This window comes from Protopterus annectens, chromosome 7.part0, assembly GCF_019279795.1.
Source record: "Protopterus annectens isolate FY-2018-M chromosome 7.part0, PAN1.0, whole genome shotgun sequence".
Taxonomy (NCBI): domain Eukaryota; kingdom Metazoa; phylum Chordata; order Ceratodontiformes; family Protopteridae; genus Protopterus; species Protopterus annectens.
Window position 1 is genome coordinate 1,361,708,153 of NC_056739.1, and position 14,885 is coordinate 1,361,723,037.

The 14,885-nt window shown below is 41.0% G+C and overlaps 1 protein-coding gene across 5 annotated transcripts in view; it reads left to right on the forward strand.

Moving 5' to 3' along the window:
• ZFAND6 (zinc finger AN1-type containing 6) overlaps positions 1–13,837 on the forward strand; it is a 1,173,263-nt gene extending 1,159,426 nt beyond the window's left edge. For all 5 annotated transcript variants that reach the window (XM_044077967.1, XM_044077965.1, XM_044077969.1 and 2 more), the window contains one exon: positions 12,909–13,837. In XM_044077967.1, coding sequence (XP_043933902.1) covers positions 12,909–13,057 — 149 coding nt within the window. In that variant the 3' untranslated portion in view covers positions 13,058–13,837. The remainder of the gene's footprint in view (positions 1–12,908) is intronic.
• The last annotated feature ends 1,048 nt before the right edge of the window (positions 13,838–14,885 follow it).

A 14,885-nucleotide genomic window follows, 5' to 3' on the forward strand; every position in this document is an offset into this window, starting at 1 on the left:
AGTGGAAACTGAATTCCAACTCATTCAAGCTTCTAATACACAGCTGGGGTACTCCAGAGGTGGACCTCTTTGCTTCCCCCCAAAACCATCAATTGAGCAAATTTTGCACCTGAACTCCCCACAGCCAAGCATGGAAAGTGGATGCCCTATCCTTTACATGGGAAAACCTCTCAATCTATGCCTTTCCCCCTCTGCCCCTCCTCTCGAAAGTACTACACAAGATCAAACGGGACAGGCCAAGGACAATCCTTATTGCACCAGACTGGCCACACCAGTACTGGTACCCACTTTTACACAGTCTGGCAGCAGTGCCACCCTGACACCTGCATCAGACCCCTCTCTGCTGTCCCAGCAGGAGTGCAAGATTTTGCATCCTCAGCTGCAAACCCTGAACCTAGCAGCCTGGCTTATTCCCTGAATACATCACCAGCAACCCTCAGTAAACAGGTGCTGGATGTCATCCTTGAGGCCAGGAGGCCCTAGTACTAGGAAATCCTATTCAGAAAAGTGGAAAAGATACTGTTCTTGGAGCCAGTCTCAGGGGAAAGGACACAGCTGTGCCCAGCTTACCTCAAATCCTAGATTGTCTAGCAGAGCTGCTCCACAAAGGCCTATCCTTCTCCACAATTAAGATTCATGCCTCTGCCATCTCAGCTCATTACAATACTGAGCCACCCCTCTTCTCTCCCCCTCTGGTCAGTCAGTTCCTGAGAGGAGCTAACAATTTAAGACCCCCAAGGAGAGCTCCCGCTCCTGCCTGTGATCTTAACTTTGTACTAGAGAAGCTCACGCTTCCCCATTTTTGAGCCAGCTGCTACAGCAGAATTAAAATTCCTCTCTTGGAAAACAGCCTTACTTCTAGCCATCACTTCAAGACAAGTGTCTGAGTTACAGACCTTTATGGCTGTGGAACCCTTCATTATCTTCCATGTGGACAGGGTTAACCCATCATTTATGCCCAAGGTGGTATCCAGTGTGGCTTTAAACCAATTCATCCATTTACCAACCTTTTTTCCTAATCCTCAGAATAAAGGGGAAAGGATCCTGCACTCCTTGGATGTGCACAGACAGCTCAGGTTCTACCTTGACAGGACTAAACCTTTCAGAAAATCTGACCAGGTGCTAGTCAGCTTTGCTATGGGGCAGAGGGCAAGGCCATTTCAAAGCAAACCATTTCCAAATGGATAGCACACTGCATCCATTTCTGCTACAAACACCATGGGAAACCTACCCCACAGGAGATCAGAACTCATTCCACTAGGGCTACCTCAACCTCTACAGCATTTCTTAGGGGGGGTCCCAACCAGAGACATCCTGGAAGCTGCAACCTGGAGTTCTGTACACACCTTCACCAAACATTACCACTTACCTATTTTTTTCTAAATCCAGAGGTGGATTTGCCACAGCAGTCTTGCAAGGCCTGCTAGCCAGCCCTAATACTTCTTGAATGCCTCCACCATTCCTCAGCTTTGGGAATCAACCCAAGTGTGATGACTGCAACAGTGAAACATGAAGAATATAGTACAGTTGTGTACACTCACCATAAATGTAGATGTTAGAATGTATTCACTGTTGCATTTCTGGTTACCCTCTCTCCAGCTCCCTGACATTTCTATACTTTGTGCCTGTCTTCTTTTATGCCCATATCTTATGGCAGTGGTATTTACTTTTTACTGAAGGTGTTCCACACCATGTAATTGCTTCCTATTTTGGGGGCTCTTGAAATCTGGGGCAAGAAAAACTGATGTAATGGCGTTGACTGCATGCTTTATACCCCTGACGACATGACGTCATGGAAAAGGTGACAGCATCCGACGCAGAAATCCCAAGACTCTGGTATTCAGGTCGACTGAGAGATACCTCTAGGCAGATAACCCAACTGTGATGACTGCAACAGTGAATACACTCGAACATCTACATTTATAGTAAGTGTACACAACTGTACTTTTTCTCCTCTTGTCTTTGTAAGGCATTTTTGAAAGGAGTTTTTCTGCTTCAGCATCATATTAAAGGTCCTGTTCCCCTTTGGGATCTTTCATTTGTGCTACAGTCTCCCTTTGAGCCTGCTGTACATGCGATATGAAGTTTTTATCATGGAAGACCACTTTTCTGGTGGCCATAACTTCAGCAAGAAGGGTTTCAGATTTGCAGGCTCTTTCTGTCAAACCACCATACATGGTATTTCATAAAGACAGGGTGGCTCTCAGAACCATTCCTTCCTTCATGCCTAAGATAGCTACAAGGCAAATTTGAATTGGTCAGTTCAATTGCCAGTTTTCTTTCCTAACTTTTCCAATTAAAGGGACTATCTATTCCATCCTCTTGATGTTCATAGACAATTAAGATTTTACTTGGATAGAACTAAGAGTTTCCGCAAATTGGACCAACTGTTTGTAACATTTTCTTTTAACAGACAGGGTCGGGCGGTTTCTAAGGTTACTATTTTTCAATGGATTTCGAAGTGCATTTCTTTGGTGTATTCATCTAAAGGTTTACCTTTACCAGGACCAGTCAGAGCTCATTCCATTAGATCTATTGCTGCAACAGCTGCCTCTCTGGCCTGTCATTCCATAGATGAGATTTGTGCGGCATCCACCTGGACTACTCCTCACACTTTTGTTACTTATTATAAACTCAACATTGTTTCCAGGAACAGGGCTTCTTTTGGCTCCACGGTTCTTTGGCATTTCCTTCCATGAGGCCACCCAGGATTTTGGGTAGCTGGGAGCTCTGACCCAAGAGTGACGAATAGTTATATGGATAACATCAGATAGAGTTATGTACTTAACATCTGTGTTATCCTATGTCATTATTCATCATCACTATCCCTCCCTCCTTCCCCCTTCCTGTTGGACCTAGAGGAAGTGGAAATGTCCTATCTGGTGGTTAAGGTCTTCCTTCATGGTTTTCTAGCTCTAGGGCAAATTTGAGCTGAGGGGTTAGAGGGCAGCAAGGGGTCATGGGAGTGGGAGGGGCTTAAACCTAGAAGCTGTCTGAGAAGTTAACAGTTCTGATCCTATGACCCAAGAGTGATGAATAGTGACATAGGATAACACAGATGCCAAGATATGGTAAGTACATAACTCATTTTTCATCCTGAGTTTAGCACTCTTGTCCCTCGTCAATAGGGGCAACATGTAAATCCAAAGCATCTTTGTTCTGCTCATGTCTGTGCTTTGTACAGAAAATATAAGGACTAAAATCTACTATGGAATGTAAGATTGGGCTTTTTAACATCCTTACAGATCAATTGCCTTCTAAATACATGTGAGACTATGGATCACCTCTCAGTCTTTCAAGTGGTAGTTTAGCACAGTTGAAGTTTGTTCCTGAAAGTGATTGCTTCTTTTAGCCTATATAGGGGCAACATGTAAATCCAAAGCATCTTTGTTCTGCTCATGTCTGTGCTTTGTACAGAAAATATAAGGACTAAAATCTACTGTGGAATGTAAGATTGGGCTTTTTAACATCCTTACAGATCAGTTGCCTTCTAAATACATGTGAGACTATGGATCACCTCTCAGTCTTTCAAGTGGTAGTTTAGCACAGTTGAAGTTTGTTCCTGAAAGTGATTGCTTCTTTTAGCCTATATTTCTTTTTAGTGGATGTCTTGAGATTTGAGCTTTTATTTTGTCTAGAGCACACTTTGATGTTTATTCCTGGGAATGAATTTTGGCTGCAAGTTGATGTCAGAGGTGGGAATTCTGTTATACATTTGACTTGCAAGCAGAAGTAAGATGAAGCAACACCAGGCTGTCATAAAACCCACAACAGTTTATTCAGGAAACGGACAAAGGCAGAAGCTTTTCTGCAGTATTACAACGGCTTCATCAGATGCACAAAATCTATCTAATTCAATGCCCATTAAATATCAAAGTGAAAAAATCATGTGACATCCTAGTAAAACTCTTAAAGAAATAACATTTTAAATATGTACAGTACTAATAGTAAACATGTATAAAAAAGTGAGTGTGTGTACAAGGTGGAAAGGGAGTTTGTTAAAACTTTCTTAATTAAAAAGAGGATGTGCTTTCATCATTGGTTTCAGTGATACTTTATTATCAAGTCCTTACCCTGTATCTGCTCTTAATCTTATAATCCATTTGCTTTCTAAGCACTCTGTTTCATTTCTAATATCGCCCCTCCCGAGACTTTTCTGTGCCATATCTATAATTTGAAACCTAAATACTTGCTCTGGGGAAGTGTCTGCTACATGTTTAGCTAATGCATTCCTAACCATGGTATTTCTTATACCATTCAGATGTTCTCTTACCCTTTCTTTCAGTCTTCTGTCCGTTTTACCTACATAAAATTTACTGCAGATTTTACACACTGCTAGGTAAACCACATGACTGCTGTTACAAGTTGCCTCCACTAAAAATGTGTAGACATTGTTCTGGTGTGGGTGAAAAAAATTCACCTGCTTGATCTGTATAACTGCAAAAACTGCAGTTATAACAAGGAATAATATTATTTTTATTTTTATAAGAATATTGTCGTCATTTCCTGCTATCATACACCATGAGACACTTGGGGTAACATAGCAGCTGACCTAAAGATTTATTTTTCATATAAACTATGCTGGGACATTCACTTATTATAGCTTTCAATTCTGTACTTGTGGTCATGACACCCCAGTGTTTTTAATAATGTCAACTACACCTTTAGAGTCCTTAGAATGTTACCCGGTACCCTACACCTAAGCTCATCTACCTTATTCACACATGCAGGTGGATCTGAGGATAAATAAGGCCTTCCTTCATTCCTTCTTTGTATTACTTCAACTAGCTTCTCAGATACTTCCTTTTTATCATACCCCCTTGCTACAAACCTTTCTTCTAGATCTCTCAGTTCTTTCTTAAAATTTTCTTCACTAACATTAACTTGTGATGTTCTTATAGCTTGCCCCTTCACCACATTATTAAAGGTAAAACGTGGGTGCATACTAATTTGATGCAATTAAGTGTTCTTGTAATAGTGTTTTCTATATGTCATAGTATCTATTACCCCATCTTCCTTTACCTTCACTAACACATCCAGAAAACTAACCTCCCGATCTGAACAAGTCATCATAAACTTTAAGAAGCTTGTATTAATACAATTATAAAAATCTAACAATTCCTTAGTAGTGCCTTCCCAAATGAAAAACAGGTCATTCACGAATCTTCTGTAGAAAATTACACATTTGCCTAACATACTACCTAGTACATGTTTCATCTCCCATACTAGTATGATAAGATTGGCATAGCTATTGGCACATGATGTGCCAATAGCTACATCATCTATCTGCAGGTAGTAATCCTTGTCAGAAAGGAAGACATTATTATATAAAATCATCTTAACCAAAACACACAGCATTTTAACCTTCTCAGTCGAGAAACAGTTCTGTTCATGTAAAAAAAAAATTAACCCACTCTATACCTACAGTATTTGGTATTACAGTGAATAAGGACTGTACATTGAGTGTAACCAAATACAGTTCACCTTTTTTAAAAACAGCCTTAGTAAAATCATATAAATCACATATAAATTGACTAGAGTCCTGCAAGATGTGTACAATTAATGAATGGTCTTAAATTTTTCTCCACAAAAATAGACATTGCTTCAGTATACCACTTTTGTCCTGCCACTATGGGCCTCATCTGTGGACTAGTAGGATTCTTGTGTACTTTTGGGAGACCCTGTATAACTGGTATTTTAGGATGTTCCATATAAAAATAGTCAACCCTTGATCCAACATTTTATTTCTAACATATTCCTCAGCTCAGTTTTCAGTGCATGAGCCATCTTTAATATGTCAGACATTCTAACCTTTCTATAAAACTTAACATTATTTAACATCTCTTTTGTCCTATTTTTGTACCAGTCAGAATCCATTAACAGTATGGGTCACCCCTTATCTGCAGGATAAATTATTATACTTTCATCTCTCATTAACTTCAACATGGCTTGTCTCTCATTAAAAGACATATTCCTAAAATTACTTTTCTTACTTTCACAGTGTTTGTAAACATCATTAACACATAACTTCAAATTCTTCTACAAGAGGGTGTAGTACAGGCATGTACATACTTGTTCTTCTAAATTGTGAAAATGTACTACTAGAAGAATCATTATTGTCATGAAAATTCAGTTTCAACGTTACATTTAGTGTAAACATTTTCAAATTAGTGATAACTTCTGTAATATCATCCCCTTTACTTGTTAAAAATGTTAAGTCCTTTTGTAAAACATTACATTCATCTATTGTCAACATTTTACTTGACAAATTATGTATTAAGTCATTTTCCAAAATGTTTTGCCTGTTTCCTGAATAAACTGTTGCTGGTTTTATGGTAGCCTGATGTTGCTTCATCTTACTTCTGCTTGTTGGATCTATTTTTTTGTTCGAGAAGCATTTATTCAGCACACACTGGTATTATTGGACTTATACAGTTGATTTTAATTTACTTTTCAACGAGTTGTGGATAGTCAAGCCTGTTTGGACAGGCATTTGATAAAACATTTTCTGATTCTGCCAAGGTTTTATGGCTTGTAAGAACTTACCCTGTATGGGAATTGTTAGGGGGCTAGCCTCACTTATAAAACAAAAGTTAATCACTTGTTTGTCTGAATGGGACAACTCCTCCAGTTCTCACTAAAAAGCAAGTAGAGAACATTTACCATATTCCAGAATTGCTAGTGATCCTTTTTCTGCTTCACTTTATTTCCTTCATTTGCTTGTCTGGTTCCAGCATCCCTTGCCCTTTTTGGATTCTGCATGGAATTAATCATCTGCAAAGAACTTCACAAAGATAGACTTGTTACTCAAGTGATGACCATGCTGCTGAGTGATTTTCAAGAGATCTCCTGCTTTGTGTGCCTTTTATTATATGGTGGAGAAACAGTGAATGCAGACAGGAAGGTATAGCACCAGCAACTCTTTCAGCTAAGCTAGACTCGTGCCATAAAGGGCTGGATAATCCAGAACAAAGACCTTTGTTAGACATAACTGAAACAGCTGCCACTGAAAGTTCCAAAGAGCTGATGTGATCTGGTAGTGATATTGAGTTCCAGTGACCCTTTGCTACGCGCAACAGAGGTTTCAGCAACAAGTATTACTAGTTTGTAATTATATGTCCTAGTAACGTTTGCTTTCAAATGTCCATCCCCCAGTGTTCATTTTGGGTCAAGAGTGCAGAAGAGAAGGTATGCTTACACATCCCAAGCATTAGGACTTGATATCAAGACGTGAATTAGCCACTTTTGAGTATGACTGAGAAAGAGAACTCAAAATTCAAACCACTGCAGAAGGTGGGATGTGGTGAATACTGACCTGTTTTGAGCCATAGCTTACTTGTATAGTAGCCCGTTGCTGTAGTATTAGCTTGTAGATAACCCACATTTGTTAGTATTACCTGAATTCTGTTAACAAATGCTTAGCAGTTTTATACCTTTACCCACTAGCCCATCTTGTTTACCATTTTTATTCAAAACATTTTGCTAAAGCTATAGGATTGTTTGTTACAGCGTCCTTCATAGGTTCATAGGTTCATACTAGGCTATCTGCCGAGGGCATTTACAAGCCTAGCCCATCGTTTTGTGGCTTACGCCACCCCTTTAGTATGGGGAACTATACCCATTATTTTGCTGTGCCTCTGTCGAGCAGTGACACTGAGGTAATCCCTGGGGTATATCTGCGATCTCCCATCCATTGGTCAAGATTTCTCTTGAACAAGGCCAGCAAGGTGCTCTGCCTCACATGTACCGGGATTTTGTTCCACAGCATAGGGAGTCTTTGGGTGATGAATCTATCCCTCCAGCGCGTCCTATTAATAGCCGTGTCAAGGTTTAAGTCTCCCGCCCTTGTGGCTCTGATGGATCTAGATTTTTTGAGGTGAAGCATATTCATCAAATCTGGGTTTGACATGGCCTTGTATGTTAGGCAAAGGTCACCTCTGAGCAAGCGGTGGCGACTGAATAGAGCTGGAGTTCTTTCAGTCGGGCAGCATAGGACAGATTTTTAGACCCTTTATCCTTTTGGTGAGGAACTTTGTGGCCTCTCCAGCTGCTGCAAGTGTCGGGTCAGATACATTCGAATGGGGCATTGTACTCAATCATTGGTCTGATGAGTGATGAGTAAAGGGAGACTATGACCTCCCTTGATCTAGATGAGAATCCCTTCATGATAAGGTGGGCAATGTAGAAGGTCTTCCTAACTACTTTAGCTACATGGGTGTCGAATGACAGACTACTATCAACCTGGGTCCCCAGGTCCATGATAACTTCTTCTGTGCTCAGTGGATTGCCACCTATTTGGTAGCTAGGGGTAACCTTGTTTTTCCCGAAGGGTATGACTATGCATTTTTTAGCATTTAACTTTAGGCCGTGGCTCTGGCACCAGTTATCCGTTTCTGTGAGACCCTTCTGAAGGATATCTGTGTCAGATGTGTTTTCTACTATGGCGCCCAGTTTGCAGTCATCTGCAAACTTTGTCAGCCATAACCCTCCTGTGTTTGCTTGTACTTCGGAAAAGTAGATGCCAAACAAGAGTGGGCCCAAGACTGAGCCCTGTGGGACACCACTTGTGACAGGCTTTGAGTCTGACATGGCGCCAGCAACTCTGACCCTGTGGGTTCTGTCACTCAGCCAGTTTGCAACCCATCTTGTGATGTATGGGTTGACATTTAAGCTGATGAGTTTTTCAATGATACCCGAGTGGCGTATTGTATCGAAGGCCTTAGCCAGATCGAGGTAGGCTGTATGGACTGCCTTTCCCTCATCAATGGCTTTGCTGACTGTTTCGAAAAAGTCAACCAAGTTTAAAAGGCATGATCGGCCTTTGACAAAGCCAAACTGGGTTGGATCCAAAGTCTGCAAATTCCCTATGTCTTTATTTATGAGGTCCATTATGATCCTCTCCATGGCTTTGCAGATAAGGCTTGTCAAGCTAATGGGCCAGTAATTTCCAGGGTCGGTGGAGGCACCGCCTTTGTGAAGTGGTACCACAGTTGCAGTGCGCCACTCCCTGGGTACGTATCCAGAGGTAAGACTTTGATTAAACAGCTATCCTAGCTGTGGGTTTAATTCCTCATTGAGTTCATGGAGCACACAGCCGGGGACACCATCAGGTCCCATGGATGCTGTGTTTTTTGCTTTGGAGAGAGCAGTTCTCACTTGGGCGCTGGAGATGTTTGGGGGGCTGCAATCGTTTGGTATAGATATCTCTCCTTTTGGGGGGGGGAGTTTGCACTGAACCTGTCAGCCAGTATGTTGGCAATGTCTGTAGGATCAGTAATCTTCACATCATTTTGAACTAGCTCTGAGCATATCTGGGAGTTTCCTCCCAGGTTTCTAACATAGCTAAAGAAGGCCTTATGATTGTCTTTTGAGTCTTTAGCTATTTTTCTCTCGAAATTTGCTTTGGATGATTTTATGAGAGCTCTTAGTTTTTTACTTATAGTGATCAAGGGTGTCTTACCTTTTAAGGATTTTGCTCTATCTTGTAGTAGCTTCCTCCTTTTGTTGTAGAGTTTGTTTATGGCTGGGGTCCACCAGACTGGACGCTTGCCTTTGGTGCAAAGAGTCTTTGTTTTGCTTGGGATTGCCTTATCCATGCAGTCCTGCAGGTGCTGGTAGAAGGCATTTGTAAGTGATTCAGCGCGTGAGTACTGTTTTCCGCCGGCTCGGGGGCCTTAAAGGAGACCACACTAGTCTTTAGAAGTGTGAAGTCGGCTTTTGAGAAGTTCTTTACTGTGGTCTTTTTTATTTCAGGTGGGGTGGGATGAGGACCTCCAGCGAGATTAGTTTGTGGTCTGATCTCACCAGTGAGGGGTACACCTCCGGTGTTGAACATTGTGCTCCCATGTTCGTGATGATGAGATCAAGTATGTTATCTCCTCTTGTGGGGATGGTGACTAGTTGTTCCATGGCATTTGAGTTTATGAATTCCAGGAACTTTTGGGCTAGGGTGTTTGGGCTTGAGTAGTGTTCCCAGTCTATATTAGGGTAATTGAAGTCACCTAGTATGATGGTGTTTGGTGATACATTTATCCCCTCTAGTGTTTTCAGGAAGGCCATGTGAGGTTCCTGAGTTTGTGAGGGTGGCCTGTAACATGCTACAATTTGCAGAGCAGTCTTGCCTATGGTTAATTGCACCTGGATGGTCTCCGATGCATCGTGCATTGCCACCAGTCTTGAGGTGTGGGTGTCCTTGATGAATATGGATACCCCCCCTCCTTTCTTGGTATTGTCCGGATTTTGGGGCTGGAACGCATGATATGAGGTAAAACCTGATAGCGCTGGGGTGCTCTCAGGAGCCTTGAACCAGGCTTCTGTCACAGCACAGACATCGATGTTCTCCATACTGAGAAGGGCCTCGAGTGCGTGCATTTTGAGATTTAGACTTCTGGCATTGAGCAGCATTACCCTTAGTTTTTTCCTTTTTGTGTTCTAGGGTGGTAGGTTTAGAATTTGAGCCTTGCCTAGAAAAGGCACTATGGGGGTGGCAAGAGCGTTTGGCAATATCCGGAAACCCAGGGTGACAGGTGCAAGCCGTCCCTTGGCAGCGTGGCTTGTCCAGCATGTCATCCCAGGCAGACAGACACTGGATCCCCTTTGAATGACACCAGTGTTTAAGCCAATTGTTAAAGCTGATCATCTTATCTCTGTATTGTGGCATCATTCTTGGTGAAGGTAGGATACTGCTCAAGGTCAGGGTCATACCTGCCTGGGCTACATAATCCGAGAGCTCCTCAATGTCTCTTTTCATGTAGTCCAAGGAGGTACGTCTCAGGTCGTTTACGCCAGCGTGGACAATGACTGAGTCATATTTGTACCTGCTGTTGAGAGACCTGAGTGCTTGCGTTATGTGGCGGATTCTAGCGCCCGACAGGCAGCTTACTGTGACCTTCTCCTTACTCAGTCTGGTGAGCGGGACGTCAGTGTGTCTGACTATGGAGTCACCAATGACTAGTGTGTCTGGCATTGTGTTTGGCCTTAAGGGCTGTGACTGTTTGACACTCTGACTGTGAGGTCTATGTGTTGCAGGTGTTGTGTTCTGAGGTGGTGGTTGTTTGGGTGTCTGCTTTGGTGGCCTCTGCTGTTTTGGTATATTTTTGATCAGAGCCTCCGAGTATGTCTTTGTGTGTTTATGTGTATGATTTAAGGTTGTAATGGTACTATGTGAGACTGGGTCTATAGTGTGTGTGGTAACCTTCTCCTCCTGACTGGTCTTGCCAGTCCTATGTTGAGAGAGCTCAGCCTCCAGTTTGGCCGTATAGTTGCATCTCTCGCATGTATTTGTGTTTTGTGAGAGGAGGAGAGGGTTGTCTGTGTACATGAGGCAGTTGTAACATTGCCTCAATATTCCCAGGTTCACCAGCTGAGCAGGAGAGGACACTAGCAACTGATCCCTCGACATGCTAGAAGGAATAGACAAAAAACTTTAAAAAGATTCCGGGGGACGTGGGTGACCGAGAAATGGGGGGTTGCCTTTTTGGGGTACTATCTATGACAAGAGTGCCGTATCAAGGTAATAAGTACTGTAGGAGCAAGTGCTACGTTTAACAGATAGAGAATAGTCTACTTGGAGTCAAGTAGAGATGATCTTTTTAATTATAGGATACGCTGATTAGATCAGTAGTATAGTTCGAGGAAGGTCGTTTTAAGGGAAAATTTGAAGAGTGGACTTTAGGTAGCCCAAATAGTGTAAACCTGCTTAACCGGAGCTGCCCTAGTGTGCAACAGTGGCAACTCCGCGCTAAATCGCGCTAATGCGCGCTAAAGCGTCTTTATAGCAGGGGCTGGAAAAGACAGGAAATGACCCAAAATGGCCAATAAACTACAAGTTACTGCCTTAAACCACTCCTCTGAGGACAAATGAAGGAGTTATGGAAATGACCCCTAGTGGCCAATAAAACTACAGTTTCAAGTCAGTAACCACCTCTACGGGGGGCAGGGAAGCTGCTCAATGTTAGTCACTGCCACTGATGAACACAGAGACCCTCCTTCAGCCCAAGCAAAAATGGCCTCACAGAAACTTTCAAACAGTTCAGGAACAGCAAGCCTGTAACTGAACTTTTTAACTCTCAGAAAAGTGGGAAAAAAGCAAGATTTTTTTTTTGTTTTTTACAGAGATAGCAGAAGTTCACAAGTAATATCAAGTTATAACAGTGCAGTAAATGACCCCACACAAGAGTGCTAGGTCAAGGACAGAAAATATGCAAGTTTTAAGAAAAAAACAATTTAAAATTAAGTGCAAACAGGAAATTCAGCAAACAGCTTTTGGTTGTGCTCTAAATACAGCTACTAATACAGAAATCAAGTTTAACAAGCCAGAAAATGCTCAAGCTAGGCAGCTATGCAGAAAAACTTAGCAAATAAACAGAGAAAAAATACTTAAAATCTCAAAAGTGGCTCCCTTCTTCTCTTGATCCTTGTCTTGGTGTACGCAGTGAAATATTTACCAGGATTTTGCTCTGGATTGTGGATCCATGCTGCCTTTAATTTTAGTAATGTTTCCTGGTCTCAGTATTAGACTTGTTAGCCTGTACATTTGTGTGGTCCATGTTCCTAGTTTTATAACACTGAGCTGTTTTGGTTCCTCCTGCATTTTAGATCTGTTACTTTGTCCGGGCACTGAGTGAGAACAGCAATCTGAACAGTGATTGAGATGGAAAGGAGATGGAGTTTGAGAGAAAGCTTCACATCTCCTTCAACCTTCTTCTGATATGACGTTAACCATGTATAAAATTTATAACTGTATTTTGAATTTATTGAAAGCATGAGCAGGTCACCTTTTTTTGTTACATTTTGATGTTGCACTTTATGAAAAAAGTAGTGTTTTTTTTTTTTTTTTTTTTCAGAAATTGTAGCAAATCGCATTTGCTTTTCAATCAGCTTAAAGCAATACTTTCTCTTCCTTTTAGGATTTGAATGCAGATGTGGAAATGTATTCTGTGGCACACATCGGTATTCAGACAAGCACAATTGTTCTTACGATTACAAAGCTGATGCAGCTGAAAAAATTAGAAAGGAAAATCCTGTTGTTGTTGGGGAAAAGATCCAGAAGATTTAGAAAACATTATTTTTGAAGGGCATAACCATTTCTAACCATCTACATACTAGACTGACTTTTTTTTTTTTTTTTTTGTTTTTAGCCAATCTGAATCTTAAGAGCAGCAAATCTTATTGTAGATTTTTATATCATGCATGCCATCACAAAAATACAGTTTTCTTTGAAGTGGCTATTTAACTTTCAGGTTTTTGTGGTTGAAGGAATTCCATGCTAAGGAGAACTATTTTAAAACATAATTTTAGAAGTGTGCCGAATCCGTATATATAATATATAAAATATATATTATATATAATTTACATTATGAGATGACTGTACTTTCCAGTATTAAAAACGCGCATGCTGTTCTTTGCAATTATTTTCTTATTGTATATACCCTTTTTTCCTGCCACACCATTTTTCTTTTGATAGTGCTCATTATGGCACAGCTAATAATCAGTTAACTGAATGTATAATCATTATGGCTGTTTTTCTTTCTTCATTAACAATGGGTAAACTATACTTTGGCATATTAGCTTGTTTGCTCCCACTACTTATTTATATACGATTTGGAAGAGTGTATGCCAAAGCTTAATTTGTGTGTATGTGTTTTTGAGTGTGTATATATTATATATTTTTTGAGTGGAGAAAGTGTGTATGTATTTCATTGCCGACAGCAAGTTTCCCTGGGGTAGTTAAAAAGTCTGAGTGTACACAAATAATGAAGAATGATATGAAATAGTTGTGCTGTATTTATATTAGTTCAGCATCTTACCTTTGATTAAATAAAGTGGGGGAAAAATATTGTGCCTCATGTTCTGAGCTGCAAGACTATGTTTTGTTTTAATGTACTCTCATGCATTGTAAGCAAAAAGGATACATATAGGTGTAATCCAGTGATTTCCTGTAATTATCATTTTGCACAATTGTCTGTGATTTTGACACTCTAGTTTTTGTTCAGTGAGTCTTTTGCTGTAGCCACTAATCCTCTGTGCCTTTATCTGTAGCCCAAAACAGTAATAGGCACATAAAACGTCTCCTGCCTGAAGGAGTGGTATCATGACATGTTCATAATAAGGATCACAGTTGCACCTTAATTCGTCACATGGGTGATTACATTGCCAGTCAGATGTCCATCCATGATGTCAGTAGGATATATGGTGCAAAAGGGAGAGGTGGCCTCATCATCTTCAGTTCTTTATATTTTTTGTCAGTACTGTCTTTGCAACTCCAGAGCTGGTGATAAATACCCTCTTGGGAAATTTCTTATTGCTCATTTCTGTATTGCATTGTATTGTATCTCTTTGTTTTGGAGATTTTTCTAAGGCCAGTATTGTCTTTGGGAAGGGTCGCTGCCACATGTGCATGTGACTGAGAAATTCCATCAAGGGACTGTCATATTTATTGTCTTTTCTGCTTTAGTCCTTCACATAAAGTTTTTGAATGTAAATTGCTTGCTTCTTTTATCAGTAAAATTCTCTTACACATAACATGTACTATTATCTTCTTGAGCATAAAAAGCTCCCATCTTCAAGCCAAAGGGCTACTGACAATCACAAGGAAAGAGGCATCCCAAAGGTATGCAGTGACAAACTCCAATCATCCAGTGAAAATGGACAAGAAATTTGCTTGTAAAAGCTTTCAGAGGCAGAGAGGACTTTGCAGCCCTGTCAGTCCTATGAATGTCAGTGCCATAGAGGCAGTTCCTGATTACTCTAAATCCATTTTTTTCAGTAAATCCAGATCTGCCATTGGCCTTACAGACCACTGAAATTCATGCATCTCTGCATATTTCAGTGCTGCTCTACAGCCAGGTGCCAGTTTCCAGGTGCCCCACAGTCAGCCAGCAAGC